The 27,907-nt window shown below is 46.2% G+C and overlaps 3 protein-coding genes across 10 annotated transcripts; 2 read left to right on the forward strand and 1 right to left on the reverse strand.

Annotated features, from left to right (window-relative positions):
- Positions 1 to 365: 365 nt before the first annotated feature.
- LOC111080750 (diuretic hormone receptor) lies at positions 366 to 10,318 on the forward strand. 4 transcript variants are annotated; one of them, XM_022376555.2, is made up of 13 exons: positions 366 to 407; positions 5,186 to 5,723; positions 7,052 to 7,169; positions 7,223 to 7,424; positions 7,487 to 7,583; positions 7,649 to 7,742; positions 7,824 to 7,984; positions 8,067 to 8,177; positions 8,243 to 8,428; positions 8,499 to 8,623; positions 8,908 to 8,958; positions 9,567 to 9,685; positions 9,748 to 10,318. In XM_022376555.2, exons 2-12 carry the CDS (start codon positions 5,481 to 5,483, stop codon positions 9,661 to 9,663), a joined length of 1,485 nt encoding a protein of 494 aa, XP_022232247.1. In that variant the 5' UTR covers positions 366 to 407; positions 5,186 to 5,480; the 3' UTR covers positions 9,664 to 9,685; positions 9,748 to 10,318. The 4 variants fall into 4 exon arrangements, with proteins under 4 accessions (XP_022232247.1, XP_041448747.1, XP_022232249.1 ...); XM_041592813.1 differs by lacking the exon at positions 8,908 to 8,958 and having other exon boundaries at positions 9,748 to 10,305; XM_022376557.2 differs by lacking the exons at positions 9,567 to 9,685; positions 9,748 to 10,318 and adding an exon at positions 9,244 to 9,513.
- On the reverse strand, positions 9,906 to 27,797 carry LOC111080749 (probable beta-hexosaminidase fdl). Of its 4 annotated transcripts, none has more exons than XM_041592811.1 (6): positions 27,200 to 27,797; positions 13,261 to 13,440; positions 12,696 to 13,189; positions 11,894 to 12,629; positions 11,505 to 11,823; positions 9,906 to 11,433 (listed from the first exon to the last, which is right to left on the reverse strand). In XM_041592811.1, exons 2-6 carry the CDS (start codon positions 13,419 to 13,421, stop codon positions 11,179 to 11,181), a joined length of 1,965 nt encoding a protein of 654 aa, XP_041448745.1. In that variant the 5' UTR covers positions 13,422 to 13,440; positions 27,200 to 27,797; the 3' UTR covers positions 9,906 to 11,178. The 4 variants fall into 4 exon arrangements, with proteins under 4 accessions (XP_041448745.1, XP_041448746.1, XP_041448744.1 ...); XM_041592812.1 differs by having other exon boundaries at positions 27,698 to 27,794; XM_041592810.1 differs by lacking the exon at positions 27,200 to 27,797 and adding an exon at positions 25,167 to 25,339.
- LOC111080757 lies at positions 16,552 to 24,051 on the forward strand. Of its 2 annotated transcripts, XM_022376565.2 has the most exons (3): positions 16,552 to 18,056; positions 20,574 to 20,724; positions 22,184 to 24,051. In XM_022376565.2, the coding sequence occupies exons 1-3, from the start codon at positions 17,704 to 17,706 to the stop codon at positions 23,426 to 23,428; spliced, it is 1,749 nt and encodes a 582-aa protein (XP_022232257.2). In that variant the 5' UTR covers positions 16,552 to 17,703; the 3' UTR covers positions 23,429 to 24,051. The 2 variants fall into 2 exon arrangements, with proteins under 2 accessions (XP_022232257.2, XP_022232258.2); XM_022376566.2 differs by lacking the exons at positions 16,552 to 18,056; positions 20,574 to 20,724 and adding an exon at positions 21,816 to 22,034.
- Positions 27,798 to 27,907: the final 110 nt, after the last annotated feature.

Genomic DNA, 27,907 nt, shown 5'->3' on the forward strand with positions numbered 1-27,907 from the left:
CGTCACAGTCCGTAATCGTAATCTCGTTGGCGCTTTGATTATCTCCCAGAGCAGAGCAGAACAGAACAGAGCAGCGCAGCCTCCGCAGCATCCCAAAACCTGAAAAGACGCGCCGCGGGCTTTTTTTTGTTTTCGTCACTGGTTTTGTTATTTCCGATTCGGGCGACTAATTAGGAACCAAAACATGCTCTAGGTGTTCTCCTCCCATGCTGTACGGTTTTCCCTGACTCTCGAATGTGTCATTCCCTAATGTCGTCTCCGCGTGTGTGTTAAGAAATGCAAACAAATAAATGATAATGATAAAAAGGCGATAAACATTTAAAGCTTTACAAAAAAAAAAATTTAAAAAACTAAAAATATAAAGAAGAACAGAAGCTCAACTATCAAAATTCAAATCAAAACCACATGTGAGTGCGAGGGAGAGGCGCTAATTTTGTCATTTAACAGTTGGTTTTTGAGCCACAAGCATAGCGTGAGACCCTGACCCTAACCCCCCCGCGTAGAGCAACAACACCAACAATAAACACAACAAAAAACAAGATCCATTCCTCACCCACGGCATAACGAATCAAGCAAACAACCGACGGGCCGACCAAGTGCCCCTCCCCAACCCCATGGCCATACATCCACGCGAAGAATCCATACCCAGCAGATTGGAGCAGGCGTCGATCACTTAGCAGCTTGCTCCATTAGCAGACAATGGCCGAGTCCGCAAATAGACTTTAAATTGAAGAATAAACGTCTGATTAGACCCAAAGATGCCTGCCCCGCCCCTCAGTTCATCCAGCCATTCGTCCATTTTCCAGCTCGGCAAATGGCGAAAACAACATTTCAGTGTGGATTTGCATTCAGGGGGATTTTATCAGAGACTCTCGTATTCCTCGCAAATGCAAATGTTGGCTCCATTTGCATGTTTACGACTGGACAGAACGAAAGTGTTGGCTCCCGAGGGGAGCTCTCTCTCTCCTCTCTCGCTCTCCTTGTCCGTGTCCGTGTCAAGGTCCAGTATCCTGTAACCTCTGAACTATCTACATGTACTACCTTTTCCTGTAAAGGGAGGGGTCTCTGAATGGGATTATTCTAGCAATTAATTCTCTTCCGGCAGGGGAACAGAATTGCAATATTTGTGCTGCAAATCTCATGCATATTCCAGATTTTAGCCAACACCACCCCTGCCCACCCCAGCGTTTCGTTGTTTTTGTTGACTAAAGATAAACTAATGCAATAGGCACCGACAGCTGCCCCCCATGCCGCATCCAGAAAACAAAAATAAACAAGACATACAAAAAATAGACACTGTTCGAATGCACAAAAACAATGCTAAGAATTGTGCATGAATTGGAATTGTTGAGTAAATAGTAAAATTTAATTATACTTGAGTGTGAAGAGGGTGCAGAAGCACCAGCGGCAAGGGCATGCGGCAGGGAAAGGTGTAAGAGAGCGGCGGGGCAGGGTTTGTGCCAATTGGCAAATGGATTTGTCGAGTGCACTCCAAGTGTGCTGCACTCCTCCCTCCTGCAGCAAGTTTCTAGTGTGTTTGCGTTCGATCGGCTCTCACCTTTAATGCAGTTTTTATGTAGTCATTAACCCCCATACTGGTGCAGCCATACCCCCTCTGGGCTTTCCAATGGACAGTTATTTAATTGCATTTTCTTAATAAATATTGAGGGTTCTCCATTATCATTAGAAGTCCACGTTTATGGGGCAAAAAAAACAGAAGCAATGCTCCACCCACTGCTAACTCTTTTGCTTATCCTGGTGGAAACATCACTTTGCATCCCCTTGCAGCAGCCATTGTCTACACCCACTCTGGCCCTCTTTTGCTGGAGACCTCCTGTTCCTGCTGCTGCTCCTGCATTTGGCATACGTTTCGCATCGTAAAACAGATAAAACAAACTTTAAAAACATGAAACTCATGAATTTTGGAAATTACATTCATGTTTATGTATCTTCTCCTAAACCCCCCACCCCAACCCGTGTTTTCTTTGTGTGTGCGTGGGTGGCATTATTTGGGCCGTGTGTGTGTGCCGTGGCACTCCCACTGCAACAGGCATTAAAATGCCCGCAGTCTCTGTTTGAAGAACTTGTCGGAAAATTGCAAATGAAAAGGAAAATATTGTTGTTTTACTCCGTATTCTTGGGTTACTTTATTCAACTTTTCCCGCAGCCACAAGACAACTTTACACTTCCCCAATCCAGAATCCCTGACTCTGCCCGCGACGGCCCCGCCTGAGGAGGTTCAAAAAGAGAATTTAGGAAATTCTTGAGAATTTTTTAGGCCCGTTGTAAGGCAATAAAATTAGTAAGCATATGAAGTAAAGTCGTCTGGCAACGAGGCGTATGCTTGATACAGTTCCCGCTGCTCCATGGTCCCCCAGCTTCAGTTTTTCATTTTGTTTCTTTCTGCTGTTTACTTTTATTTTTTTATTTTAATTTTTGTTTCAATTTTTATTCAATTTGTAAACTTTTCCGTATGCACCTGTACATATGTATGTACATACATATGTATGTATGTTTGTGTTTGTGGGTGTTTTTTTTTGTTTTCTTGGCTTCGACTTTCTGTTTGACCACCAAAACTGTCTGCGAATTGAGGCAGGCAGGCGGCAGATGCCCCCATCGGATGACCGTTGGAATTCCGCTTTTATTTGTGTGCGTTTATCCGGCGGAAAACCCATAACATCGATATCATACGCGCCTGACTGCGTTTGTCATTCGATTCGATTCGATTTGATTCGTCTGCCAGCTGTCGTCATCGTTGCTGCTGCCTCAAGCTGCTGCCACGCTTCGCTGCCTGCGCTCGTTCATTCATAAAGTTGCCTCCTCTTGCCTCTGCCCTCTGCCCATTTTTCTATTATATTTACTTATTTTTCTATAATCATTTTTTTACGTTTCGACTGGCATATGGCATTGGCTTATGGCCACTTAATTGATACGCCCCCCGATAGCACACGCAGCCTCGGCGAAATTCCGTGGAAATGCGGCTTGCAGCTTGGGGAAGTCTTTCGCTATCTGTGATGGGGCGCGCATGTTGGGGGGATTGGATGTCCGTTTTCGTTACCACATGCCGAATGGCAATGGCCATTCATTTCAATTTGTTTTGACACTTTGTAAATCATCGAAGGCGCAGCGGGTCAGTAGATATAACGCATACGCTCTGTTGCACTCAACCGATCTGGAATGAACATTGACTGAAGCTGAAGTCAATAATTTACATTAAATCAACACTTTCATTTGTTTATTTGCCCATTTTTGGTGGCTAATTGTTGCGCATTAAAGACGGCCACAAATGAAATCAAATGAAATGGATGATCACTCCCTCCAGTGGATGATAACCAAGAACCTGTGCGACTGGCAAACACGCACGCGCTCGTCCAAATATTGCGCTTGTTTGCCAGCAGCCTCATAAATAAATCGCAGGCCTTCTCTTCTTCTCCTCCGTCTCTTAAGATGCGGGCAGCTGACTCTCCTTTGCTCTTTTGCCCCAGATGTTTGGCCATTTCGGCGTGAGGCTGGAGGGGGATTGAAGTCAAATATTTGATCTACTAAGCAGAGGGTCGCAGGCGGAGGCTGAGGTGCCGCAACGCGTGCCGCCTACAGTGTATGAATAGTTGGAGTGGCTGGCAGACAGCAATGTGTAGCACATGCCTCTCCTTATGCCTGCCATCCGCAGATCAAAGCAGACTTTGGCTGGCATGGCGGCTACTAAATATACAGTATAATTAAGCAGTGAGTGCACATTCACTCTCACCCCGCGCCAATGACATCCTTTGACACACATAGTTCAACCCTCACCCACCCCCACACCGTGTCATGTTTATCCCCCTGCTTGACATTGACAAAGCTCCACGGCCTCCAGCAGATTGTAGCTCTGTGAGAGAGGCTGAGAGAATGCAGAGAGCGAGCAAAGAGCAAAGAGTATTTGTTCATTAATAAATAACTTGACACTCGTTGCTTTAATCACTGTGGCAGCAGCCTCATCCTTATCCCCATCTCGCTGCCCATGGGGCATGGGTGCTGTGTACAGCACGTTGCCAGGTGAGAGACGCACATGAGTCTTGGTTACACACACATCTGTCACAGCATCTTTTATCTCAATTAACAGATAAAACTACCATTTGGTCCCTTGGCAATCTTAATTGCTTCTAATTCTGCTTGGTTTTGTACGTGAAAAAGAAGTTGATGACTGTGCTGCGTGGTTTATGCGTGGCTTGATATCCTGTTGTTGCCAGTGAGAGTATTGGAGATGCTTGAATGAAGATAAAACTAGTAATTGCTTCAATTGAAAGGGGGAATAACTAGTGGAAAATAACAGTGTATTCTTTCTGTGACTTCCCTAACTTATTCCCAATTTATGACTTGCTGCCGCTCCATATTTAATCCCATAAACAAATTCGATTTTCGATTCAAACAAATAATCGCCATCAATTGAATGTAATGCCTATGTTGCAGCTATCTTTTAATCACTGCCAAATCGCAGTTCAATTGTTCACAAACCAGCAATCTCCATTACGAGTAATTTCCTGTAATTATTGAGGATGGGCAGGGCTTAAAATAGGCGTCCCAGCAGCGCTTGGTGTGGATTCAGCTTTGTCATGTACCCAGTGCAGATCTTCTTTTTCTTCTTTCCTACCTACCCAACGCTATTCTGGGTCTGCCATCCATAAAGATGGCCATAAACTTATATGCCTTTTATCTGAGTTCCACTCCCATACTTTCGCATCTAGTCACGAGATTTCGGCGTGCACGGTGTATTATTTGAACAGCTTTAATGATCATAATTTGTGTACACGAAGAGCGAAGCTTCCTTGACAGATTCATATATTTAGACGTGGCTATACATGAGACTTATATGAGGAAACATTTTGAAACTCCTTTAGATCGAACGTTTTCCAGTCATAAATTTAATCTGCTATCTTTACCACACTAACCCCAATACTGACCCTAAAGATCTGCCCACATACTTCTGTGCAAACATATATATGTATATGTACTTCCATTTATTCCCTATTCATTTTCTGCGAGTGTATAATATATTGCATATCTCCTCTATGTACTATGTATTGTACGCCTTGGTCTGGTTTTTGTGATTTTTTCGGTTCGCTTCTTTATTTTATCAGATAATAAGATATCGTACGAAGAACGCTGCCTTATTTTTACACACTCTTGTGGCGCTTTATTTGAACAGATTCGCATTTAATTGCGCAGCGCCCGGCGGAGAGTACAGAAGAACAGAAAACAGAATCGGAGTGGGAGTGGGAGCAGAGTTCAGGACCAGAGACGCCGCCACTGACAGCTTCTGTTTCAGCTGCAGGTGCGAATACTCGTAAAACGAGAGCATTGCCTCGCAAGCGGCATCATTAGCAGCTGGAGGTGCGGCTGGAGCTACATACGCACCAGGAACAACACTCATCTTGCAACATTGTTTGGCTCTCATTTGCTGATAATAGACCGTAACTCATCGAAGAGTCCGCCCACCGCCTATGGCTGACGACGATTTGCGGGCTCTGGTGGACAGCCTGGATGACGCCTCGCCGGAGAACCTGGCCAACGTGATAGCCAACTTCTCGCTGGATATGCTGCAGAGGGCCAGCGCCCTAATTGGCGCCCAGCAGCCGCACAGTGGGGCGCTGCTCATCAATCGCACGCAGCAATGCCAACATCAGAGCCAGCAGGAGGAGGAACTGGAGGCCACAGCCACGGCAGCAGCAGCAGCTGGAAAGCGGGTGAGTTGGCATGGATAGTGGGTTAGGGTTCCCCCTTATAATCAATACAGTCCTGTCAATCGAGTATTGTTTAAGATATAATTAAAAAAAGGCCATTTATAGGGCAAGAAATATGAGACTTTTTATCTGGCAAACTGTCAGGCAATCATTAAACCTTTCCTCTTATCCGTTTCTCCATCCATCCGGAAAGCAGCTGCCTGTATATCTTTCACTTCATCAATGAAACAAAACGCTTTTCAATCCACTACTCAACCGATCTTTCTTTTCATTTGTTTGTTGTGCTCTATTCTTTATGTGTTGATTTCATCTTTCAGTCTACCAATCCACCAGTTTCTAGCCTACTCCCAATATTTTCATGTGCAAATGTAGCTCGTAGCTGATGATAGGTTTCCTATAAACCATTTGATTGCCGGCAAAATGGAATAGAATGTTATTTATATATATAGTATATATTCCTCTGCTAGCCACTTGAGGCGGCATGCGGCATTTTTGCCCGCTTTCAATTGGGGAAACAAAACCGTGGGAGAGCAACAGTTCCAAAGCTAAATGAATCAGTGAATGAATCAATGAATAGAAGTGAGAATTGCGAATACAAATATATAGAAATATAATATTTATCAATCTCCATTCACCGTTTGTTTGCTTTGGTCGTTGACATCTCGTGTGTGTCGTCGCGTGGCTAAGTCCCGAACCAAAGAAAAATAAATAAAAAGATTCCAGCTTATCACCAAATACTATATAATTGGACAATTCTTAACGGGCTTTCAATTTCCGGACATGTGGAGCCCGTGATGTCATATAGACGCTCGTACTGTCCCACTGATAAGATCAATTAATACGCTAAATATACTTAATATCAAATGAGAGCGCCCTCCCATTCGAGCTCATTGGGAATCATTTCTGCATTTAGAGCATTTACTGTGTTGTGCTGTATACCCTATATATTAAATATAATATATATATCTTTATATACCTATGGAAATTTATAGCACGCAATTGAAAATATATAAATAACCGCATAGATACCCGTGCCCAGTGGCTGGTAAGGCAACATTTTTGTTTAGATATTGCCGGTGGTATGGGTATATACGAGTATATTGTATGCATATGTATGTAGGTTGTGTGATAAATAGAAAAGATTTGCATATACCCTGGAGAAACTGCAGAATATTTAATGTCTGTTATAGGGAAAGGTCACGTTCGTCTATGAAGGAAATCCAATGTCTGCCATAAATATTTACCCCAAAACTGTGTTTGGAGTGTACTTCCCACACAGATGTTTCCTCTTCAATAATATACATATTTGTACCCTCTGCTGTATCTGACAGATCCTACACTGTCCCAGTGCATTCGATTCGGTGCTCTGCTGGCCACGCACCAAAGCCGCCACCCTGGCCGTTCTGCCCTGCTTTGAGGAGTTCAAGGGCGTGCACTACGATACCACAGGTGAGGCATGAGCGCACAGGCAATCCACAGTCGTACTCCAATTAGATTTCCAGAGAATGCCACGCGATACTGCTTCGAGAATGGGACCTGGGATCACTATTCGGACTACGATCGGTGCCACCAGCAGTCGGGTTCTGTGCCCATGGTTCCTGATTTCTCGCCCAGCGTGGATCTGCCGGCCATTATCTATGCCTGTGGTTACTTCATCAGTTTTGCCACCTTGGTGGTGGCCCTCATCATATTCCTTAGCTTTAAGTGAGTCGAAACCAAGATACAGATCTCTGATCCAGCGTTAAACCAAGTTCCATCTTTGGCAGAGATTTGCGCTGCCTGCGAAACACGATTCATGCGAATCTTTTCCTCACATACATCACCTCCGCTCTGCTGTGGATACTCACGCTGTTCCTGCAAGTGGTAAGGAGATTCCATATCGTATAACTACACTTAACCTGTAGCTGTAGCTATTTATATTCATTCAGATAACCACAGAGTCTAGTCAGGCGGGTTGCATTACGCTAGTCATCATGCTGCAATACTTTTACTTGACCAACTTCTTCTGGATGTTTGTCGAAGGTGAGTAGTTGCACGAGTGGAAGTTTCTGTATCTACGAGTGTGATATATACATATATAACTGTCACCCTGCCCTTTTGCAGGCCTCTATTTGTACACCCTGGTGGTGCAAACATTCTCCAGCGATAACATCAGCTTTATTATCTATGCCCTCATTGGCTGGGGCTGTCCCGCCATATTCATTATGGCCTGGGCCATAGCCAAAGCATTTGCCCCCCATCTGGAGAATGATCATTTCAATGGGGTGAGTACCTGTACCTATTCCCTGTCCAAACTATTCCATTCATCTATCATCTATCTATGCTGGATGCTTCCTCTGGCTTTAGCTGGAAATCGACTGTGGCTGGATGCGAGAATCTCACATTGACTGGATATTCAAGGGGCCAGCCTCGATGGCTCTGTTTGTTAATTTGGTATTTCTCATACGCATCATGTGGGTGAGTGTACCATCCGCAAGGATTCCCAAGAACTGCCATTAATCTTCTTTTCTTTACCATTCGAGGTGCTCATTACCAAACTGCGTTCGGCACACACCCTGGAGACGCGGCAGTATTATAAGGCATCAAAAGCACTGCTGGTGCTCATTCCACTCTTTGGGATCACCTATCTGCTGGTGCTCACTGGCCCCGAACAGGGCATCAGTCGCAATCTCTTCGAGGCCATACGCGCATTTCTCATCAGCACACAGGTATGGCCGCCATCACTTCTTTATGGCATCATGCCAGTAATTTATGATCCATGATTAAATTCTGCTACAGGGCTTCTTTGTGGCGCTCTTCTACTGCTTCCTCAATTCGGAGGTGCGCCAGACGCTGAGGCATCGCTTCGTACGCTGGCGCGAGAGTCGGAATATCCATCGGAGTAGCTCCATCAAGAACCGCAGGTGGGTGTTGGGCTCAACATACATATGTATAGCAGATGCTGATGCTATAGCCGCAGTGTTGCACTCACATTTGGTATTCTAACGCATTGGTATTGTCGGTCTACTACATACATATACTCTCGCACATATCTATCCACTTGGGCTTCACACATGGACACCATATACATATAAATATGTACATATGGTACATAAGCATATAGTTGATGTGGCTGCTTCTATTTTGTAGTTGTTGCTGTAACTGTTGTCATCGTTGTTGTCATTTAACCAATTAATTTCCATTCCAGGCATCGCGCCTCCAAAGACTACTCGCAGAGATCGCGAACCGAAAGTCTACGGTGCGTATACGCAATGCTCATGTAGAGGCTCCTTTCTCCTTTCTCCCTACTCCTTACTCTATCTTCTGTTTAATTAATCCCAACGCTCGTTTAATCTGCTAACACACATGCCGTACTACATGTAGATACATAAATATCTATCCATAAGCCTTGCAGAGCATCGTTTATAGTAGAGTATCTGCAGGGCTATGCCAGAGTATGCCCTACGTACTACGTACTACTGTTCTTTAGTTCTTTATCATTCCTGATTTCGGTTTTCCTGTTCTGTTTATCGTTTTCTTATAGACTGACCTCAACAAGTCCCGTGCCCACCGGACACTATGAATGATCGATCCAACACCAACACCACCACCACACAAACAAACCACAAACACACCCACACACCGATCTATGCATACGATACAGAGATCTGCTCCTACCCTACAATTAGTTGTACATGTTAGCGCCATTCAAAATATCCTACTCTATTGTCCATAAGTATTGCATGATATACATGTATGCGTACCCGTTAAGAGCACAAATTAAAGTATTATTTTTTGTATATAAATAATTAGAAATCCCGAAATTCATCGATCCGCATGCCTTCCTCTTTGAATCCCAACTTTCAGCACCGAGGAGTGTGTGATCTGCCTGCGTCCCACGCCGCATACTCGCCTGGCCACACAGGAGCAATACCACAGCATCAATATCACCGATTTTGTTTAGGAACTACAATGTTACATGTTATGTATGAAGCCCGAGTTTTTGGTTTCCTTGAAGAACGCCTGGTTTCAATTCAATTGGTTTCAGGGTTTCATCTGTTGGCAGCTGCTCTTCCAGACCGTTTCCCACCATTGCCTGCCATTGGGGATTGGCTATGGATTCGATGGAGCTTACAGCAGCCGAATAGCAGTCTCCAAGGCTGCTTCCATATGAAAAGGAAAGCATATACAAATCAAGGCATCAGCTTTACTTGGACTTTTAGTTTATTTTCGAACGTGACTTGAAGTTACAGCAAAAGGTAAGGTTAAACTAAAGTAGTTTCATGATTCACATTCGAGTGCCATGATGCGCCGATGCCAAAAGTCTATCTTAAGTACGAAAACATGTTGCTAACATGGGGAATTTAACGTGCATCAATCATTCCGAATGTAGTAATAGCGTAAAGAAAACAAAACAAAACAAAACACAAAACACAAACACTGTGAAGGTGCCTCCAAATTACCCATTTTAGTATACGTTATAAAATTAGCTACTAATTCTCTAGGTTTATCAATTATGTGCCAATGCGTGCAAAAAGGTTTGTCGTAACAATTAATTGTTAATGTTTAAGTTTTGTTTTGCTTTTTTTTTTTTAAATTCTATGTTTCTTGCGTTTTAGCATTTTGTTTTTAGTTTGATTTTTCTTTTTGCTTGTTATGTATCTTTTAGTTTTTTTTTCTTAAGGTCACATTGTTTATATCACTGAAAATCTAATTTAAATCTAATTAAAACTTAAGAGTAAAACAAAAGGAGCAAACTAAATTAAATGGAAAATAAACAAAGAAACAAGTGGTGGGGGAGGGGGGAAAATATCATTTTGCTGTCAACTAAAACATTATAATTAATGTTCTGCGAATAAAGCTTGTTCAAAATATCAAAATAGTTTTTTTTTCATTTTTCATTCATGTGGTTCTAATACTCCTCTACATATAAGGCTATATATCTGTTCAATTTAGGCCTATGTCTGTCTGTATGTGGGTGTTTGCGTTTGTGTGTGTGTGTGTGTGTGTGTATTAATGCGTATGAAATCTACAATTAAAAACTATGAACGCTTAATGGTAATCGTTATCTTCAACTTAATTCCCTATATCGGCCGTGTCTGCCTGTATCCGATTCTATGTCTGTCTATATAAATGTGTGCGCTATAATTCGATTTGAATTGTACTAAGTATGTGTGTGTGTGTGTGTGGGTGTGGGTGTTGAGTGTATAGGGGTGTGTGTTTTCTATCGAAAAGAAATTCGAGTTGTCATGGTTGATGCCAGAAACCATTTCTCATACAGTCGCTTCCTGCTTCCTGCTACTCCGCAAACTGCACCGCAAGACTTCTGCGAAGCTTTGGTGTTTCGTAGCCTTCCCTCTGCCTTTCATATATAAAATAACAATTACACTATAAACTAACTAACGCACATGTCGGGAGTATCGAGTGATCGGGGGGGATCGGGAGTTTGGATTGGGTTTTACTCTTCTTAAAGGTAGTATCAAATGCATTCGCCCGGATTCTGGGCACAATATTTGGGGAACAGGGCCTCCGCCTTGATGCCCAGCTCGACGAGGCGCGTGCGGAACAGCGAGATGCGGCGAAACACCTCCGGGGCCATAATATCCAGATCATGATCGTCGCTGGGATCCGACCAGAGGCGCTCGCCCAGGGCAGCGGCACGGGGCCACAGCCGATTGTCCAGCTGATTCTCGTCCACCTGCTCCGTCCACAGGCAGGCCTCGCCGCCCAATACCTGAAAGGGATTTACAGATTAGCTGGCATGGTATAGACCCCAATTGAGGAATGCTGAGTGCTAAGACTCACCTGCTTGCGCCGCTTCTTGTCGAGTCGCATGCGCTCCCAGGGCCGGTGCTTGTAGACGTTCTGCCAGGTGCGATAGGGGGAGCAGGCGGCCTCGCCCGTGCTCCTCCAGCTGCCGAAGCCGCAGTCCAAGTACCAGGCATCCACGTGCGAGAAGATCACGTTGTAGCCATTGTCTAGCAGGTCGTAGTTCTCCTGCCAGGTGCTGCCGCCCCACACCTGCACCGTGAATTGACTGTTTGGAAGACACTTGGTGTTGGTCAGGGCGCTCGACCAGACGGCCAAATACTTGGGGGCGACTCCATTGTTGGCCAGCTTCAGCCTGTGGGGTGCAGAATGAAGGATGCTAGAGATGTGGCAGCGTAAAGAGAGGGTAAAGAGGTCTCGCCTACCTGGCCATTGCCTGCAGCATGAAATCGCACCACAAGCCTCGCAGATCCGTGTCGTTGAAGTACTGGGCCCAGCAGTCGAGATTCACCTCATCGCCACCCAGATGAAAGAGGTCCGTGGGCCCCGTCGCCTGCAGCAGCTCCTCGTAGAGGCGCTGCAGTATGAGGTAGGTGTGGTTGTTCTTCGGATTCAGCTGCCCGCACGGTGGCTCTCCGCAGTAGAAGCTCCAGGGCTGCTGATTGATGCACACGGCCAGCTCGCCCATGCCCCGCTTGGGCCCCCAGTCCCAGCCATTGCCAGCATGGGCGGGGGCATCGATCTCCGGTATCACCTGCACCCCATGGATCCGGGCAAAGTCTGCCACATCGCGCACATCCTGCTCCGTGTACGTCTCGCTCTCCGAGTACGCCCCGTGCTCGGCCAGCTCCGGATAGTTGCGCGAGATATAGGGAAAGCTCTGCGCATCCGTCAGATGCCAGTGGAAGCGGTTCAGCTTGGACAGACCCATTCCCACGATCGTTCGCTTGATTGCCTCCACCGAGAAGAAGTGGCGCGAGGTGTCGAGCATCAGGCCGCGATAGCGGAACTTCGGTGCGTCCTTCACCTTGCTGTTGACGTACGTGTGCAGCAGGTGATCCTCGTCATCGAACCAGATGAGCTGCTGCAGCGTGGACAGGCCGTGGCGGGCCCCAAAGAACGAGTTTGCCGTGATCTCCACCAGCAGGCGATGGCCCTCCGCTAAGGAACAAATAGAAAAGATGTTAGACATGGCTAAGATCGACCAAGAATCTTTGCATCGCTTACTGATTGTGGACAGCTGATAGGTTTCGTCGTTGTCCAGGTCGAAGCTCACATCTCCGGACTTTTGCACGCTGATCTTCACCAGCAGGCTCTCCAGAACACCTGGTCGTTTCTCACCAGATGTGGCAGCACCCACCACATCGTTCTTCGCTGACCACGATGAGGATTCACTTTCGTCCGTCTCAGACGAACTGGCAGCGTAGTCCAGTCTTTGCATCTGGCGCAGATCCTTGAGGAACCAGTCAAAGGCCAGCTGCAGCTGCTTGCGCACCTCTCGATGCGGCGTGTCCATTTCCAGTTGGACAATCTCCATGGAGAAGCTGGTTGTGTGCGCGCTGACCAGCGATTTAATGGTCGGTGCCGGCCAGATGTTGACGTATCCGCAACTCATGGAGCAGGTGATGAAGGAGACACGCTTGCCGGGCTTCCCGGGATGATAGCTCACCCGCATGCATCTGTCATTCTCGCATTTGTATGTCCAAAACTTCTCCACGGGTCTGCATGAAATGAGGAGGAATGACGGGTTCCAGTCGAGGATCCATCTTCTTAATTAATATTTTACACTCACATGGGAAAGGCAGTGACGTCCTTGTGGCTGCGGGGGCGTTCCAACGCCTCGTAGGTCTGTGTCTTGCTGACTCCCTGGTTCCAGTACAGCACGGTGAGGATGAAGATGGCGCCCGAGAGGAGCACCAGCAGAGCACGGCGCAGCGACACGGCCAGTGACATCTTAAAGAGATAACGTAGGCTGTAATTGAGATGGATATCCGGTTAATAATTGCACCCCAAGCACACGTAAGTGCCCCATCCATCCATCCATTCACCCAGCGACTGACATCATCACCTGACGACGAACGTGGTTCAAGGAACTAAACCAAACAATAAGGAACCACATGAAGGGCTTGAGGGGGTGAGCGGGGGCAGGACAATGGGCGTGTCTATCCGTTCCGTTCCGGTCTGCTCTACTTCGCCCAAGTAACGAGGACACCTCGAACTTTAATCAATGCTCGCGACTCGGGGGCTTGACTTGCGATAAAATCAAAGGAAATCCCCCAAGCGAGAGCCCTTCCTGCCACATGCTGCCATTTAGCTGCGAATTGTTTGTCTTTCCCCAAAACAGGGGCAAAATGAAACAAGTTCTTATACTTATGTATGTATGTATGTATGCATGCATGTACATACATTGCACGCAGCTTTGAAGTGGTGGAAGAACAGACATCTTTACAAGGTTCCATATGCATAAACTAGAAATTTATATATCTATTTGTATTTTGTTGAATTCGAAAAGATGGCTTGATTCTTTTTTGGGATTGGAAATTACAACACAAGGGGTGTTGGCTCTGAGCAGCGGAAGATAAAGTGGCAGGTAGAACTTGCTACTTGTTAACTATAACTGGCAGCCTCTCTTGCGCTGTGCCCCACCTCATTTGGCACTAACCACACACCCCTATGTATTTATTTCCCTAGCCATAATATCACATTTAATGCTTCCCTATCGATTTCAAATCAAATTACTTAACCAAAGAGTATGAGACCCATAAACCCCAATATTCTATGATTCCAGGATTTTCGTGGGGTGGTTATAGAGTTTCCCCATGGAGTTTTTAAAGTTTCCCATTGACGAGGGAACGAGGGCAGGACCTTGCCACCAGTGAGCGGCGACTGCTGACTGGTGCCTGGCACCGTCTCGGATTCGGGGCGAGGGCGGTGCACACGCCCCGGCTGCCTGCCCCCACACCTGTAACCTTTGCGTGCGACTGTGGCAATCGATGTTGGGGTCGGAACGCTTAAGGTTTCATGTGAAAATATGAAATACTTTCCCCGGACATGCAACACATGCACACACATGTGATATGCTATAAAAACAAAAAACAGAAGAAGGAATCTGGCAGAACATGTGACATGATTCGGGTTTTGTTGCCCTGTTACCCTGCTTTCTGGCAGCCACGTTCTTGCGGGCCCTCTACGGCCAGTGCAATGGACGTGCTGTTGTTGTTATTCTTTGACTTGACCTAACCGCCGCCCCTACCCACTGCCCCTCATTAACCATGAAGGCTGTGAATAATAAATCAACAGGCGTACATAATTAATGCTTAAAAAAGAGACGGGCAACGGTGGCTACGGAGGGGGAGAGCGGAGTGTGTGGTGCATGAAGAAAGGATTGCTGGCGCTCAACGGTGACAGCCTCATTAGTTGCCACAGAAATACGCCACACGCACGCACACATGTACACTAATTGTGGCTGTCGAAAATACATATTTGTATAAAATGTAGCATACATTGCAGCGGCTTCGCCGTTGCCCTGGGAATCCCCCTCAATTCGGTTTGGCTGGCTTACCCTTGGCGCGTGCGCAGTTGCCCACTGAATGACCAGAAGCGCCAAAAACTATCCATCATCATCATCTCGGCCCCATCCGTGTGCGTGTGCGTGTGTGTGTGTGTGTACGGATCCACGTCTCTAATGAGTCACGTTTCCGCCTGACACAGCCGCCGCCGCCGACGCCCGCTGCTGCTGCTGCTGCCAACTGTTGAAAGGCGGCGTGACATACAAATAACAAAAAGTGTCGTAGCTTTTCAGCTGCTGTCCTGTCGCCTGCTGCCTCCTGCCTCCTGTCTCCTGTCTTCTCTTGAATTGACAAATTTTCCTCCACACAAATCTAAAATTATGCCAGCGCACAGATTGAGATGCGAAAAACTAAAATTGTAACAACTTTGGCGACATTCACGGCCGCCAAAAGTAACAGCAACAGCAACAACAACAACAAAAGAACTGCAGCGACGAAGACGGGGACGTGCTCTTGAGCAGGGCGCGCGCGACACTCGAGGTGTAGGCAACAACTATAGAGACCGTTACGCCGTGTGACTGCTAAGCCGCCATAGTCGCACGGATTTCAAGATTGTCGACTAGCCTTTCCCGCTCGTCGCCACCCACCTTTCCCAAAAGCTGTCGTCAAAAAAGCGGCCCACCCCACCACAGGCACACAGTCACACTTGCACAAAGAGCACAAAGCAAACAGAGAAAGCAGAAACAGAAAAAAGCGGAGAAAAGAAGAATGGCAGAGGAGCGAATGAGAAGGTAAAAATGGCGTGCAACTATTTACATATGTTCTTGAAGCAGTCGTCGCCCGCGTCGCCTGCGACTGTGTACAGCTGTCGACTGGGGCGACACACTGCCGCCACCGAATATTGGGCACACCTTCCATTCGCACTCAAAAATGTTAGGCATCTGTGTCTGTGTGTGCAGGGCAATAAATTAAACGCAAATTTGCGCAAATTACACATGAATTTCAATTAGTTGCCACCGGCAGGCAATTATAATGATGATTGCATATGGCCAGGCCATTAAACGTGGCCAAAATGCAAATTTTCTACATTTGTTTGCAGGCCTCCCGCCCCGGGAGCGAACATTATATTTTTCAAATATTTCAAATTTCAACATTGTTTGCACTGAAGTGAGTGTAAATTTGCAACAGATGCATCATTCTATTGGCTGATGGGTGTGAAAATACAGACACACATTTATCTAGCTACTTACGATGCGTTAACGATGTGTAAACTTGAAGTGAAGAATAAATTCGATTTTAAATTTTAAACTGAATGATGGTGATGGATGGCTCTTATTTCTGGACCGTCTGATTTGTCTGATTTTATGAGCATAAACTACTTGTTCCACTTTGGCTGCCGGCCATAATATGCGGGACTGGCAGTGTGTCTTTCGAGTCGCATTATTATTTATGGTCGCATGCCGTGAAAAATGTCAGTTGGCGACAAGTGTTGTTCAAATGGCATGCACGGTTGCCACAACGACAGCAACAGTAGCAACAGTAGCAGCAGCAGCACCAGCAGCAGCAGCAGCAACAATAATGACAGCCCCATATGAATTGTACAAAAGCATTTGGCGCTCAATTTGATGTGAAACGTGCAGGAACCTCACACACACACAATCACTCACAGACAGCGGAAGAGAGACAGAGAGAGTGCGAGGGATAGAGTGAAAGAGAGGTATAACAAAAGGAAGCTCAATACAAATAGCTGTGCTTGGCCTTTGTAGTTGACTCTGTTCCTGTCGGCCTCTACCCTCTCTCACCTGCACATATGAGTACAAGCAGAGAAAGAGCAGGACAGCTGCAGCAAAAGAAAAATGGGCAACGCAACATGTAACAGGCAAACAGAAGGCAAAAGAAACCAACAGCAGCAGCAGCAGCAGTAACAGAAGGAGCCACAACCCAAGGTGTATTAATAAAAGGTTTGGCAGTCCAAGTTAGCAGCCTCTCTTTGGTAGCAGTGTTTCAGAGAGATTTAGTGGGAGAGAGAAACCAGTCTGGACGAAGAGCTAGCCTGCCTTACCCTCCGATGCACAAGCATTGCGCGAGCCAAAGCCGAAGCAGGCGAAAACCAAAGCCCGAGCCGAAGGCTGATGACGCGCTTCGGTTGCCTAGGCAACTTCGTCGCACACACAACAGCGAACAACCGAGCAAAGCCCAAGGCAGAGGAGCAGAGAGCAGAGGATAAGCAAAGCCAAACTGACTGACACTCGCAGCTAGCCAGCAAAGTCAAACTCAAGCCGGGCCCCAGTTGCAGCAGCGCAACCAAAGCATTTGCACAGACGCACGGCGACGCGACGGGCCCCACAGCCATAGTGCCAAATACGGGGAGTAACGGAGTTTTCTTATCAGTTGCCTTGGCCATCGATCGCACTGCTGCTGCTGGCTGTTGCTGTTCCATTCGCTCTCACTGTGAACTTTAGTCCAAGTGTTGTTGCGCGCGCTGAACAGAGCGAGGGCTAGGTCTTGCAAGTCAGTGCTTGTCCTTGCTTAGGTTAGGGCTAGAGCACTCTAGCACTCTAGCACTAGAACACTCGCCCGCTGAGAGTGTGCCCTGCCGTGTCGTGTCGTGTCGTGTGCGTGTGCCGTGTCGTGGAGGTGTGCGTGCTAATGGCCTTGTGATGTGTGTTCAAAGCTAATCGTTATGCAATCGCCTCGCGTCTATATCGAATTCCAGTGAAATAATAATGTCTTTGAAGCGTTATGCAACGCTGCTCGCGGCGGTCACTCCACAGAATCCGCACAACGGTACAACGGTCTCGACAGTGGTGTCCATAACAACCATTGCCCCATCATCCGTCGCTCCAGGCAGCAGCAGCAGCAGCAGCGAGGAGTCCCAGTCGCAGTCTCAGGAGCATGGCACCAGCTCATCCTCATCGTCCTTTACCACCTACTATAGCAGCGGCTTGGGTCTGTATCATCAGCGTGGTGTCTCCGGATCTGCAGGCAATGTCGGGGGCGGAGGAGGTGCAGCAGGAGCGGGCGGACCCCAGACATATGCAAATGTTGTCAACGGCAATGTGAATCTGCTGCTGGGCGGGTAAGTCACATGCACCTACGTGCATATGTACATACATATATGTAGGAAGATTATTCCCCTCACACTCACATACACACACCCCCCATAATCATTGAGAGGGGAATGCATCACATCACAGGGTACGGGCAGGTGAGGTCTGTGCCACGGGGGAAATGCGGGAGAGTGTCTGACAAATCAGAGATTGCAAAGTTTCTCTCACTATTTACGAAATATTAATGCGCCCTTCCATCCACTCGTGATTTCTGTCAGAAATGTTGGCGAACTTCGAGGATGCAGGATCCCTTGAGCTAATCAAACATTCCACAGTATACTTCTTGGGGCATGGCATGCATCAAAGTCAACATCCTTCAGAGTTTCCATGAAAAATTTGCTCGTAAATTAAATTTAAATGGTTACAGCAATTGCCGTAATTGTAGACACATTCTTTTAGATGGATAATGGCACCATGCCACTGCAGCACAACTCATAGATCATGCCACAAGCTTGATTTATGAGTCGGAGATGGAAATTAATAAACATCAACATTTTATGCGCCTGCAAGAGCAAGAAGATGTCACTCACAAGATGTTCCACCATTTTTGGACATAATTATAATTATACTCGTAATTGCGCTTATCCGCTTTTCGTGCTGCTTTTTTGGGGGGAAACCCCATCCCTAGCAGCGCATCCTTCAGTCACTTTTTGGTGTGCAACACGAGCTCTGTTTCAAGCAATTGGGCTAACCAAAAAAGGAAAAGTACCAAGAACCAGAAATTGTCAACAGACTTTTATGGTATGTCTGTTATATGCATATTTGATGTCTGTAAACATCACGCGCGCCACAAAACGACAGAAAACTTAATTTTAACTACATTTTTATCGATTGTCTTTGGCCGATTCATTGAAAATAGCTCGAATAAAAACAAAACAAAAAACAAAATCAGTAGAAGGGGGAAGGCTCTGCGCAGCGTTCTCCACATGCTTCAACGTTGTCTCTATCCGCCCGTCCTTTGAAACAGTGGATGGACTAAAAGGCGGCCCCTTAATGAACTGTTGACATGCGAGAAATTGCGTGAAGCGAGGAAAATGAACAGCTCAAAGGCAGACAGGCAGCAGGGTGGGAGATAGAGGATGAGCCAGCGAAACACTGGACGGACACACACACACACACACACACACACAGACAAGTGGGACACATCATATTGTTGCATTCTAAAGTGGATTAAGTGACGTCATTGGCTTGTCTCCTGTGTAACAGATTTGTGCGAACCTTTGGCCGGGGGAAATCACTGGATATAATCAGCATAAGCTCTTCAGAAGCGAGCCTGAAAGGGAAATTCGATAACTGGCAATCACGAAGATGATACTCCTCCAACGATTCCGCGGCAGGGGAGGTAATGGTAATTTATTGGCAAGGAAATACTATATAAACGGGATAGTAAAATCAAGTCAAGCATTCAGGCCATTACTATCACAGCTGCAGGCCATCGAAAAGCGACAAGCGAAAAGAATTCAAATCAAAGATGGGCGGGGAAGGGTGGGTTGTTCAGGTATCAAAAACTGGAATAATAATGGAATTTATTTGTACTTATATTGAAGATGACGGCTTGACGCATATCCCATAATAGGCAAGTAAAAACTGGAAATGCTTCAAGCATCTTTGAAAATGATTGCGATACATAACTAGTCATTGAATTCGCTGGAGTAAGATAAGAATCAATTAATTTAATTAATTTAATAATTCATTTATGCAGGTATTTTCTAATATCCAATGATTTTAAAGTGTTTAATTGGCTTATATATTTTGTAAGCTTAATCCAAAGCATTAAGTAAGCGATAATTGCCAAACGATGAGTGCAATAACGATATGAAATCAATTTCAATTAACTTACATCTCTTTTAGGACTACGAAAACCAATCAAAACAAAAAAGTCAACAGTTGGTTGACTCTTGAGAATGTTGCAAGGGACATCCTTTCATTGTTGCAAGGAGAAAATTAACTTTAATCGTTGCACACACAAATAACAGAGCACTGAGCCCACAGCCCACAGCTATAAGGCCCAAAGCCAAGGCTACAATAGCAAACTACAATAACTGCATTATTCTAATTAAAACTACAATGGAATGACACAACACAATGGGGAATATCCATTAGGTTAGATGTGGCAGAGGACACAAATAATTTGTTTAAGGAATTTATGTTATCAATATGCAAGCAGAGGGCTCCCCAAAAGGACACACACACACACACAGACTCAGACACAATGAGTACGAGTATTTGTGCAATTTGTCCAACAGAATTAATAGATGTCCAAAAATTGTAATAATATTATCATTATTATGGCCATCATCTATTGTGGTAATCAATTCAATTCCATTCCATTCCCGTTCCCTTTCATTCCTCCACACACAAACAGATGTCTACATATGTATACATGTATTAATATTGTGGCCATATCCTGTATCTGTGTCCTGTGGCACATGGAATAACATTGCATTTGTATTTTCATGTTTCTGTTGTTGTTGTTGTTGTTGCAGGGCCATGCTCTCCCTGGTGACGACCATATTATGCGTCGTCTGCTATTGTTGCCACCGCAACATCAAAAAGCGCACGGAGGCCGCCTATAGGCAGCAGCAGCATCAATGGCTGGAGACGGATCCCAATATGGAAATCTATAGCGTCGAGCAGGTGAGTTTCCAACTGCACCACTGCCCCACCTTTCACCCTCAAGGGCTTCGGGCAAAAGGTTACAATATCAAAGGCACTTCTCCAGTGGGAAATGATTTTGCAATGCAATGGAATGTTGCAGGTCCATAATTGTGCAACAATTTAATTAAAGAAATACAAGTGCAGAGAAATATGATTGGAATGGGTGTGGGGCAGAAGTCGGTTGTTGTGGGGTTAGTTATAGCTTGATAATTGCTTGAAATATTTTCCGACTCTGGCGGGCAGTTCCCTTCGAATGAAAAGAGCTGTGGTATTCTTCGTTTCTCTTTTGGATGATATTTTCATCGCCTGTTTCCTTTAGACACTGATCTATATTTGATTAGGTTAAAATAGTTCCCCTGGCATCATCAGATATTCCCCCACAATTGGCTAATCTGCTATTCATTGATTTAATGACTCTCCAGTTTAAATGTCAAATCCTAATTGCCGTAGAACCACGAATCACAATCAGTGCACGATTTTCCAATTGGCCAATGTATTAATAAATTAGTATGGCCACATGGAATCTGCTAGACATTCGTGGGGAGGTAGACTTGCAGACCCACACCCACCCCCACTGCCAGTGGCCCTCTTTCAAGTTTAAGCCAACATTTCAAGGCGACAGTTTCAAAGTAAGACAGAAAGACACGGGATAAAGGGAGACAGAGAGTGTGAGGCAGCCTGAAAAGATAGTAGGAGTAGAAGTGAGGGGTAATGGATATTTATGCGGCACATTTAACAGGTGCCACAGCAGCAGCAGCAACAGCAGCAACAGCAACAACAAAGTGACTTGACCACAGCAGAAAAAGGGCGCGACAATTGGTTTATGCTGCTGCCACCGCTGGCAAGCGCGCCGCTTGCAAGTGACACAAAGGGGGAGGGGCGGCGTCGGCACGGCACGGCACGGCACTTGGAAGCCGCCATTAGAGGCCGCACTCACTTGGCCATGGGCTTTATTAAGTTACAAGCAACGAGAACCCACTGCCACTGTCACCACCACCAACACCCACCCATGTACACCATACACTGGCATCCGTCAGTTCATTGTGGTTTGTTGGCCCACTGGGAGATGGCCCGAAAGAAGAACGGCGCCAGAAGGCGGCTCAGCGTAAATCAACGTTAGCCTGTCCTGCCGCAAAAATGTCAACTGTAGACAGTTCTCCCACTGCAGCGGAGGAGGGATTGGAATTGCGATAGCAAGTGCTAGAGAAGGCAGCGAAATTGCTGGGCAGCGGGAGAGTGGGATGGGGTGCAAGGGCGAATGGAGCTGTAGAGAAGAATAAATTTATGATGTGTGCAATTTTAACTCTTTTTTATTTGATCGCGTAAATTTCAGTAGTATTTCCATTAACGGAGTGGATTCTGGCAGAGAGATCCGAGCTCCTCCACTGCATTTGAGGATATTCCATCATGAATAACCCCTTCCTATTTTGCATTGCAGTGCTACGAGACATCTGGACTATTCTTGGGCGACTCCACGGACGGACTCTCGGTTATGCCGACGCTGCACCACGAGCCGCCGCCCTCGTACGATGCGGTGGTGCTGCACGAGCAACAATTGCTGCAGCAACAGCAGCAGCACCAGCAGCAGTTGGAGCAGCTCCAGCTGCAGCAGCAGCAGATCCTGATGCAGCGGGTGTCGCCACCGCCCGGCTATCGATCCTCGCTGGACATCACCAACCACCACCACCACCAGGGGGCAGTGGGCGGCTGCAGTCGTGGCACGCCCGATGGCAGTGTGGATGCCATGGCCAGTGGATCAGGAGGAATCAGAGGAACAGCCGCAGCAGCTGCAGCTGCAGCAGGAGGTGGGGCCGTGATCAACAAGCAACTGCAGCTGGCCCTGAACGCCCAATCCTGCTGCTCCCTGCAGCGGGCCGAGGTGGAGAGCATGTGGAATGCCACGGAAATGGAGCACATGTGGAATGCAGGTGCGGCTGCGGTTGCCGCCCGACGCGGCAATTGCCTGGAAATGGAAACAATGCAGCCACCGCCACCACCACCAATGACGCTGCCCCCAGCGGTGCCGCTGGCCCTGCAGGGCAGGAAGCACGGCGGTCAGCAGAGCTTCGGGCTGAACACCTTGGGGCGACGCTACCTTCAGCAGAGCCACCAGCACAGTCACTACCGACGTGGCTGTCCGCTGTGCGGCAAGTTCCGCTACGAGACGGAGGCTGAAGCGGACCCGGAAGATGAGGTCAGCCCCTGTGAGCTGTCCGTGGAAAGCGGCGTAAATATGGGCTCTATGAGGAGCAGAGAGGTGTCAGCAGAGGATGCCAACGAGAATGGGGTAATGGAAAGTGCTGAGCCGGCAACATGCCCCTGCCCCTGCACCAACAGCTGCGACAACGAGGATGGAAACGGCAACCACATGATTGGCGAAGCCCTGCAACCAGATGATGCAAATGGAAATGTCCAACCCGCAACACAGGAAGCAATCAACGAGACAGCCACCACAACCATCTCCGCTGTCAACGATGAAAATGACAACGCATCGGTGGCAGCCACGGCATCGGTTGGCAACGCGGAGGAGGAGCCGGCGAGTGGCAGCCAGGAGCATAATCAGGATTTGAGCAGCATCAATGAGAACGGCTTCATCAGCTTGGACATGAGCAAAATCATTGACAGATCGGGTCTGCCCACGTACGAGGGAGCCCTGAAGCTGGAGTCCAGTGGCTATGTGTAGGCGCTGTACGAGGATTCCCTGGCAGATCATCCCTTGTGTTGGCTACACATAACCTATCGATACCTAGATCACAAATGTGCTTTAATTATGGAATAAGATGGCACTCTCTTTTGGACGACAGCAATGGGAAGCTGTTTGGTTTTGTTTGGTTCACTCAACGCACTAGGTAATCCGTTTGTAGTTCCTTTATTTAATTTCATAGTTAATCCGTTTGTAGTTCCTTTAATTAATTACATAGTTAATCATTTAGTAGTTCCCTTAGTTGAATTGTTAATCAGGTCTCACTGATCTCACAGAATGAGTAAGATTCGTTATGGTTATTGTTTATCTCATCGATTATAATACTAATTTTGGAACATTATTTTCCTCTATCTGAGATAGAACGTCCCTACAAGATCAATTGTATTCAGATTCACAGATCCACACGCACCTCAACTTGATGATCTCTTTGGATCTCTGCTAGGAACATATCGTTACGCTTACGTTCCCCCCCAGATCTCTCCCACTCGTTGTAAGCTACGAAATTACATATAAAGAAAATATATATCTATTCCTAATTTCTAGTTTTAAGCCCTTATGCATATCCCTGTAAATGTTCGTTTCAGGCGAATGAATATTAATAAAAAAAAAAGAAAAAAAAAAAAAACAATCTTGTGGAAAGGGCCACCATCGGCGATCTTAACCCTAATAAGTACGATTCAAATAGTATTATCTTTTGTGTTTTGCATCGTCAAACGCAATCCAATTGATTTTGTATTATATACCCATGCCTCCGTGCCCCTCCACCGCCCCCTAGAAAGTAAAATGAAAGCGAAGTGAAAACGAAAAAAAAACGAAAGCAGGGCGTTGAATGACATGCAAACAAATCGTCAAAGACGGCGACTAACAAGCGGTAAAAGAACAGAACAGACAATACCTGCTATACCTCTTTTTCTCTCTCTCTCTCTCTGTGCCCCTCTTAGTCGACCGGGTCACACTGCACTTAGCCATGGGCTAACGGGACAAACAACGCGTCTTTATGTCTCCCGACTCTGTCTGGATCATTTGCATAAAGGACAGCAAAGAAACTGAAGGGAAGAAAGAGAAGCCACAGGGACTGATGGATACCCTTACATATGAAAGTTGGCAGTGAAGCCAATTAACTCAAAATATTTACACTTTTATGGGGGATATTCGAGTGTGATTTGTTCGGCCAATCGCTTCGATGGTAACTACGACTATTTCGTATACCTATTTTAGGTTGCAGTCACAGTCGTATTACTCTTCGAAAGGGTATCAAAAACAAATCGCATTGGCTGCCGTGTGGTGTGTGGTGTGTGTGTGTGGTCAACCGATGGTTAGACAGAAGAAGACTTATTGTTTCTCTTCTTTCTCTTGTCTGCGTGGTAACGAGAAACTTGTTAGATGCACTCATCATTTTCCACATTTTTCACTGGGAGGAAGGGGATAATGCAGGGGTCCCGCTTTTATGCAACCTTGAATTGCCAACGAGGGGAGAGTGAGGAACTGTGTGTGCAAGGGTGCAGGTTGAAAAGCCACATAGAGGGATGTACTTATGCACGGATCGATGGAAAAGCCTAAGCGGATTTTTGCATGTGATTTTTAAGGCACTCCGACCCCAATCAAATATTAATAATCCTCTTGTGATTTTGGTTTCTTTCGTTTTATTTCACTTCCGACATGATTTCGTTTAGCACTTGGCATAGCATCCAACCTGAAGCCCACTTCACCCACATACCGTCGTGTCAGCAGCATTTTTCTGTATAAAAAATTTGATAAATTTTCACATGAGATGTGGCGGCAATAAACCAAAAACACCGAATTTCGTATTATTTATGGCCATGCCAATGAGAGTTCCTTGCGGTTGGCAATACGGGTGTACGATTCAGCCGGGGAGAAGGCGCGCGCTTTGTTGATAATTGCAAACTGAATGTGGATGCGCTACGTTAGTGGCACAACAAGTTGAGGCACAGCAGCAGAGTGGCAGTGGCAGCCGCACCGCAGCAGCAGCAAAAAAGCAAATACAGGTCTAAGCATTGGCAACGAAGCTTTAAATACCCTAGAAGAACGTTTAGGATTTCCAATAAAATATTTATCGATTCTGTGTAGCGATCATCAGATCGTTCAGTTCTATGACAGCTCCGTCAAATACAGTTACCAAATTATAAGCTATAATTATGCGGAAATTCGAGAGCTGCCTTCAGTCTGCTGTTGATGCTGATAAATATTACACATAATTTATGTGCAATCTGCAGTGTCAACGCTCATTACAAAACCACAATGCCCGTCTGCTAGTCCGCTAGAGGGGGGTATCAAAAAAGACAGAAAAGAGAGCGCCAGACGCCAGATAATGTGCATGTGTGCAGGCCAAACAAAATAGAGCGCACGAGAGCTGAATAGAAGGGAACTGAAAATGAGACCTGAACCGAGCAGAACAGAACAGAACAGAATGACGGCATGGGCATGGAGCATGGGGTTCGAGCACGAGGCATGGTGGGTGGCTGGGTGCCGGTGCCTGTGCCTCTGCCTGCCCGAGTGGGTTGGAATGCCACAAACTGCGCAACGCCGTTTGACCCTTGGCTGAGCAGCACTCGTCCGCCTGCTTCGATTTATTAATAAAACCAAAGAGAGAGAGAGAGAGTGAGAGAGTGCACACACAGAGGGGGGTCAGGCACCAGGCAGCGGCGACCGATGTGGATTGGGGGCAGGTGTCGTTGTCGTCGTCGTCGTCGTTTGGTGTGAACACAAGCACATGCCTCCACCACAATTGGTCTTCCTCTCTCACATTTATAATTACAGCAAATTGTCGCTTAAAATGTTGGCTACCCCTGCCAAAAGCACTCGAACTACTTATTGTAGGAGTGTGTCATCATCATCAGCCTCAAAAGTATCTTCATTGTGGCTGGGAGGCTGCTGGCACGTGCTTAAAAATAGACTCCAATCGACTATGCCAATTGGTATGACCTAAAAATTGGGATAAAAATATCAGCCCGACTTATTGGGGTAAGACAATCGCCGAAGATGGTAAATGCTATAATGGCCAGGCAAATGAAGTAAAGTCAATTGGCATTAGGATATAGTATATGAGCAGTAAAAAAAAAAGGTGGAAAATGTTTCAAAATGGATTCTTATAAACAATTGAAACAGATGTACATTGTACACAGAGTTTCACAGATGGTTTCAGATAATAAATTTCATAGAAATGATGAGGCAAATGTCTGGAATTGGTTGCGACTGTTGTTTCAGTGGATTTTAATGAACAGCTTCAACGATAAGAGCATTTCGAATGAATTTTTTGCTGCCTTCCCAAGCGTTTGGCTGATAAGCCCAAAATTAAATAACTTACAAATATACACATACATACATACATATGTACATATGTATGTATTTTGAGCACAAATCATTGTTTTAATCATATATCGCTTCCGCTAACCAGCAACCAGAAGCTTGGTGGCCGCAAACTGTCGTCCGCAGGGGATCGACAGAGGGGATGCGGACTACTGCCGTAAATAGGAGCCCCGATAGATGGCAACAATAATGGGAGTGTGTAGTGGCGTGTGTCGGAGCATGTAGAAGTGGGCCAGCCACAGCTACTGTCGCAGCCAGCAACAATGGAAAAGCGCAAAAACCGAAAGTAAAAGTGCAAATAGCCAAAAAGATGCCAACACACGTACTGCCCCCTGCCTGCCTGCCGCACAACACACTCATACACACACACACACATAAACAGACTCCTCTCCCCATAAACGGCGGTAGCGAGGAGAGACTTACCCACACTGCGGATTGGAATGCTCTTTGCATGTCCTGATTTCTTCCGTCGCCAGGCCAAAACGTGGGGGCTAGACGCTAGAAAGGGAGGGTTCGTTGGATGGTGGGGGGTGGGTGGGTTGAGGATCCTAGGGTGCTGGTGCTGGTGCAGGTGCAGGTGTGGCCACGGCCACTGCCTATGTGTGGCGGGGAGGGAAGAATATGTGGCAGCACACTTGTGGTGGTTATTGCTTTGCGTGTCTCTGTGCGTCGGTCGGTTTCTGTGCCGCAGCCAGATTACATATTACACTTATTACATCTTTAATTTAACTTAGTTCATGTTGTAATTCCTACACAAACTGCACACGACGACAGATCGAATCGAAAGGGTTCGGTTCGCCAGCGGTGGGTATGGTGGGGTGTGGAAAATCTGTCTGGAAGCGGATTCTGCGGCGCGTAACTGTTATTTCGTGTGGGTTATTATTGCTTGGGTTGCAGTCGTTCACTTGGCAGGTACTGTACCATTAAATATAGTATTTATTGCACGTCCCACACACGTTGTGGCTTGGGCTTTTAAACAATTAAAAAGTGCTTGGGGCAAACATTTTATTTGCAAAAAAAACAAAAAACAAAATCGGCGACTGACCGTATGGGCAAAGTCGAACAATACCTGTTGTTCGTTTAACGAAAATACCAAACATAACAAAAATACTGAAAAATACGCTCAGAGAG

Source organism: Drosophila obscura, unplaced genomic scaffold, assembly GCF_018151105.1.
Source record: "Drosophila obscura isolate BZ-5 IFL unplaced genomic scaffold, ASM1815110v1 contig_186, whole genome shotgun sequence".
NCBI lineage: Eukaryota > Metazoa > Arthropoda > Insecta > Diptera > Drosophilidae > Drosophila > Drosophila obscura.